This window comes from Vigna angularis, chromosome 2 (genome assembly GCF_016808095.1).
Source record: "Vigna angularis cultivar LongXiaoDou No.4 chromosome 2, ASM1680809v1, whole genome shotgun sequence".
Classification (NCBI taxonomy): domain Eukaryota; kingdom Viridiplantae; phylum Streptophyta; class Magnoliopsida; order Fabales; family Fabaceae; genus Vigna; species Vigna angularis.
Genome location: NC_068971.1, coordinates 44,903,444 through 44,909,443, shown reverse-complemented (window position 1 = coordinate 44,909,443; position 6,000 = coordinate 44,903,444). Strand labels below are relative to the sequence as shown.

At 30.4% G+C, this 6,000-nt stretch overlaps 1 protein-coding gene across 1 annotated transcript; it reads right to left on the bottom strand.

Moving 5' to 3' along the window:
• Positions 1 to 3,149: 3,149 nt before the first annotated feature.
• LOC108322427 (uncharacterized) lies at positions 3,150 to 3,782 on the bottom strand. The gene has a single exon (XM_017554503.2). The coding sequence runs from the start codon at positions 3,724 to 3,726 to the stop codon at positions 3,286 to 3,288; it is 441 nt and encodes a 146-aa protein (XP_017409992.1). The 5' UTR covers positions 3,727 to 3,782; the 3' UTR covers positions 3,150 to 3,285.
• Between the last annotated feature and the right edge of the window lie 2,218 nt (positions 3,783 to 6,000).

Below are 6,000 nucleotides of genomic sequence, written 5' to 3'. Positions count from 1 at the left end.
GTGCTTTTGAATTTAATTGTTTCTGGTGTGTGTTGTTTTGGTCCTGGTAGTATTAGATTAAAGGAGAGTGATTTGTGTAGAGGAAACCTTTCTTCTAATTGGTCAGTGGCTGTTTTGGTTTTATTCAAGGGTTGAAGGTTTTGGATTAGTTTTTTCTTATGATTAGAAGGTTTTGGATTAGTTTTCTTTGCTTATGATTAAGTCTGGGAGGTATTGTTGGTTGGTATGGTAGTGCTATGTTTTTGTCAGAAACATTTATCCCTTTCTCTAGATAAACTTGCAAATTAGATAAGAAAATTAGTGTTTTAATGGAAGCGTATCAGCCTAGAATAGAGTAGCCAGTTTAACACATTTAGCAGTCTAATGTAGTGAGCATTATAGGGCTGGGTTTGCTGCAACTAAAACTGTCCAAAGTAACTCTAAGAGGGTCCCAAACAGCATCCTTTTCTAGGAGCTGTTATGCAGCGGTAGGCTATCCAGTGAAACACTAAATTAGTCCTTCATGTTTCAATACTAATCAGTGAAGATAGTATAGTGGTTATAGGAGGTGAGCTTTCCATTTTTTTAAGAGGCTGCCTATACATTTTTAGTGATTAGATTAGCTCCAATAAATAATCCCAACTGGTTATGTTCAAGGTTTGTTTTTGCAAAGTCAAGTTTTGTCTAGTTTAGCTTCACAAGGCAGTCCAAGATGGCTCAAACTGTTAAGTAATCTGGAGGCAGTTTCTGCAACTTGGAAACTGTCCAGTTTCCTGTGGAAGGTTTAGGGTAGTGGGAATTCAGGGGCTATAATTGTAGTCCAAAAGTCCAGTCTAGGTCCACTTTAGCAATACCCTTGAAAGGTCTAAAGCTTCCTTATGAATTTGTGATGGTTATCTGTCAGCTCTGGACTATATACACACGGTTTTAGATGAATATAAATGCTGTTGTGGCATGTAATTGGCTGTCAATTATACTTGGAATAACTCTGTCCTGTTATGTACGTGTTAGACGTTGAGTTGTACTTTTTTTTGCAGCAGGATTGCTGCAACTAGTGCTTGCTTTATATGTTTTTCTTGGCTAGTGTGACTCTCAAGCGGTCTGGAGAGTAGTATGCGCTGTTCAGTGGGTTCTTGCAGCAAAATTGCTGCAGTTGGACCAGTTTTTTGTGTGCTTGAGTTGGGCTGCCATTAAAGGTGTAGTTTCCAATTTACGCGAGTTTCTTGATACTGCTTTGCTGCACTTTGGCAGCAACTTTGCCGCAGTACCGTACCTTAACCTTTACGTGGAAATGCTGTTCTTTTTAAGGGTTGAAGAAGACCCACCTGTTTGGTTATTTTTTATGCGCTGGGTTGGCATTGTAGGGGCTGTTCAAGCCCAAGGTATGGCAGCTGTATATGTATTACTGCCGTTGGTTATTGGTAAGCGTGTCATGATGATCTGCATATGTGATGAGTGAACCTATGATGGTTAGTTTGGGAAATGGTATATGGTGAGGAACCAAGAGTATACAGAATAAAAAAAAAATTATCTGTGTAGGTAATCCAATTTTCGAGAATGAAATTTTCTGAAGTTGGGAGAATAGAAGACCTGAAATTTATACAACTCATATAAACTAATAATTGAAATATTGTTTATTAATAAAATAATAAGATTTGTTTATAAAAGTAACATGTGTTTTAATTAGTAAGTACAGTGAGGTAAAAGTTTTGTGTATATGTTCAATGCGGTGTGAAAAATAAATTGTTTGAGTTAAAAAAAATGTGAAAGAAGCAAAATAAGATATATGTGAATTGAGCTTGGCCTAGTGGAATGTGGTGTGTATGTAGTATGTGTTGTGTATGTGTTGTGTGGTGTTTGTGGATGGCATGAAGGACCCGGACCCGGACCCGGGAGACCGAAAGTAGTTTTATTTTTTATGTGGCTTTTATTTATTTTATTTCTTTTTTTTGGGTTGGGCCGAGAAACCTAAAGGAAGCAGATTATGCAGAATGCTGAGTGCTATATGTTCCGGTATCTTCAGTGGGGTATTTACTATTAAAATGAAAATAATCTGGAAATTAAAATGATGATGAATGCTCTATTTTTTAAAGGAAGAATTGGTAATATGTTCGGAGGGAATGTGATTTGCTGATTTTGATAGAGTTGGATTGAATGATCACTAACTATAATTCTGAAGTATCTTATGGTGTGAAAACTGCTTGTCCAGTTGTTGTTGACCGTGAGTAGAAATGTTAAAACTCTGTAAATTTGGTTGTGTATAAAAATGTTAACTTGTGACATGATGAATAAAAATGAAAACATATGTTCTGGTTAGCATAATGATCAATGTACTTCTATATCAATAGACAAAGCATTTGGATTTGGACGAAATTTGTCTCCTAAATAACGGATCTTTAAGAAATTATATAAAAAAAAACTAAAAAGTAATTAAGTTAAGTTCTTGCTAATTTATTGAATATAAAATAATATTTAAATTAATATAGGATCATAAATAAATTTAATTCTTTTTACTTCAAATTAGATAACAAAATTCTCATGATTTTAATAACCTTCGTATTATTACCTACAACAATCATAAATCATTTTCATCTTATATCACCTATAACAATAAAAAATTATCATTATCACTATCATAAATATGAATAATAACAATTTTATTATAAAAGAAGTTTTTAATTAAAGTTATTTATACAAAGAATTTTTAATTAAAGTAATTATTTATTTTATATCAATAGGAATAAATGAGTTTTAAATAAAAATATTTATTTGTAAGAATAAATGGTTATTAATAAGAATCAATGATAACGACCGTTTCTTTAATTAAAGTTATATTTATTATATGATATTATTAAAAATATCGTTTCCAATTTTTTAAAGTAAAAGAAAAACAGAGAATCGTTAAATTCTTGTTATTAATATAAAAAACTAGACAAAATAATACCCATATTACTCCTATAAAAGATTCTCAAGTTAATTAAGTCTTTATTTAATAATAGCATTTTTAACTATACATTAGTCTTAATTAAAATATTATTATAATGATTTCAAAATATCCGAACATATACGTATGATATTTGTTTTATCAGAAATATATATATCTATATATAATATCTGGTTAAACATTTTGTTTTAAAAAAACATAGAAGTTTAATCCAATCAAGATAGTGTTATAAAAGGAAAAACACTAGTATGCGATTTATTTTGGATAGAAAAACAAAAAAACACAATTTACCAGTTTCATCTACGATGACAAATTTAGATTATGTAAAAGGAAAACATCAAAACACAACACATGATGGTTAATTAGTTAACTTTCAGGCGAGGATCAATGTCAACCCTAGCAACTCCGTCGTGTTCCTGACCAACCTTCGCCACTTCAACCTCTCCAACAACTAACTCCGCCACCTCCTCTCCCTTCTCTTCACCATCTTCATAGTTCGGATCCCCCTCGTCGATGGCCGCGGGCGCCGCCATGAGCTCGTTCTCAGCCATATCAGAGGGGCCCTCCCAAGTGAACTTGCCGCCGTGGCCGGACTTCGGAGGCGGTCGTCCGATGCCGATGCCGTCGGCAGGGTGGCGGTCCTGGCGCTGGATACCCTTGTTGATGAGTTTCTTCTCGACGTACTTTAGGGTGTCAGCGTTGTGTGTGTTGACCTCTCTCTTCTCAACCCTCTTTCTTCCTTCCTCGTCGCGGCTCACCGCTCTGATAGTCACCTTCTCTTGTTTATCGTCAATTGGCTTCATCCTTGAGTTTTATCTTTCTTCTTTCTTTTGCTTCTTCAGTGATGTTCTTCAATGTCTGAAGTGCTTTTATATTATAGTGTTGGAAACATTTGGTCACTGGAAAGTGCTGGAAGTTCAGGAGGATATCTTCCAACTATGGAGCACCCGCGGTCCTGCTAGAACTGTCTGTCACGTGCTGCACCCCCGGGTTAACACGTGTCGGTTCTGTAAGCTGCGTAAGGTTATTTCTCATTTTTAAATATATTAATTAATTTGTATTCAGCTTTCTCTTTTCCTACTATTAAACACTTCTTAATTAGAATTAGTGACTTTAGTGCTCGCTTGGCGCTACTGAAGACAAATCTCAACGTTGCTTTCGGTGGTGGAAACGTTATGAAGTGTAGTTGCTTTACAAATGCGTAATTTCTGAGACAGAAACGGTTGCGACTTTTGAAATCTGGGGCAAATATATAGTCAGTGTTTAATCCAACCACAGACAAGGTTTAATTAAAAGAACTTCAATTAGAGGATTTGATATTAATTAAAATAACTTAATTCGAATTTCAATTTCGTGTTTTACTATACAAACTGGGTAGCTCAGATGTTAATGTACAAGTATTATTTCTTAATGTGAATGTTTTATCATGCACAATTATTGGTTGCTAACTTAATCGGTGCATATGTTTTCAACTAAATAAATATAAGTCTTTACATTTGCTTCTATTAATTTTTTTATCTTTAATTTCTTTTGAAATTGTTGTTATCTCTTTGGCGTTTTGTTCTTTAGCTTCTTTTAGCTAAAAAAACTCCTTAACCTATTCTTTGATTTTAAAAAGCTGTTATGTGCGAAAAAACAAGTATGAAAAGGAAATGAAAAGGTTTAAATATTTTTTTTTCTATTTTTATCGATTTTATTTAATATAATTTTTTAAAATATTTAACGTGGTTTTTGATTTTTTTCATGATATTATCTAAATTATTAACGTTGATAATGTTTTTAAACTTTTATTTACGTGGTCGTTTTTTAAAGTTAGAATTAACAAGACTCATTAGATAAAATCCTTGAATTAAATAGTTATTTTCAATTAAATGTGAATTGACTTCTTCCAAAAAAAACAACAGCTACTTTCCTTTTTAGAAGAATGAAAATTACATAACCACATAAATAATGCAAGAATTTTATTGATCCATTAAGTAAAATCTTTGAACAAAATAATTATTTTCAACTGGAAATGAAATAACTTCTCCCAAAGCATTCATATCACCTTTGTTTTGGGAAGAATGAAAATCACAATAAACACCAAAATGCAAGGATTTTATTGATGAGAAGAAGAAACTATTATAAAAGGTTGACTGGAGTAAAATTACAAATTTATTAAAAACGGAAAGAACAAACCTACCACAATGAATTTCCTTACCAAAATCACTTTCTCCTACATTGGACATACAGTGAACAAGTTAATACTATAATAAGTTAATCTCACGTAGCAATATAAAGATTTAAAACAAAAGAAAAAACGTATTCAACTTAAGAAGAATTAAACAAATTAATAGTAATAATTTTTTATTTTTCTTTTACAATTTTCTTAGGAAAAGGGAAGATAAATTTTTAAAATAAAAAATTATAATAAAGTAAATTAATTTAATGTAGTTAATTAAAATATTGAGATTAATTTTAATTCTTTTAGGGAGAAATAAGTAATAAAAGATAATTTCAGTGTAAATAAATTTTATAAAATATTGAGTATAATTGAGAATTTTTTTATAATTATTATTGTTGTTATAATTTGTAAAAAAAAATTAATGAAAAATAGAATAAAAATATAAATTTTATACCATTATTATAGAAACATCAAAATATTATTATCCTGAACTAAATTATTTACAATTTTATTGTAATGAATTGAAAAATTATAAACTAAAAGATGGTGTAAAATAAATTAATGCAATGATAGTTAAAATTAAATATTAATTTAAAATTGAAAATTAATTTTAATTTAATTTGGTGTGAACAAAATATTTGAATGGTTTTAACTGTAAATATCATTTTCAATGAATTTTTTAAAACTAAAATATTGGATTGAAAACTTAATCTTTATAATCAATTAGTTAATATTCTACTATTGAACAATTTTACTGTAATGACAAACTCTTAGCTCATATATTATTATTAAAGGTAAATAGTGAGTATAATATAACAAATATTAATATATTTTATTTTTAGTATAATAAAAAGAAGTTATAATTGTCACATTCATCTATTAAAAAAATTAACATTAAAATACAAATTAAACT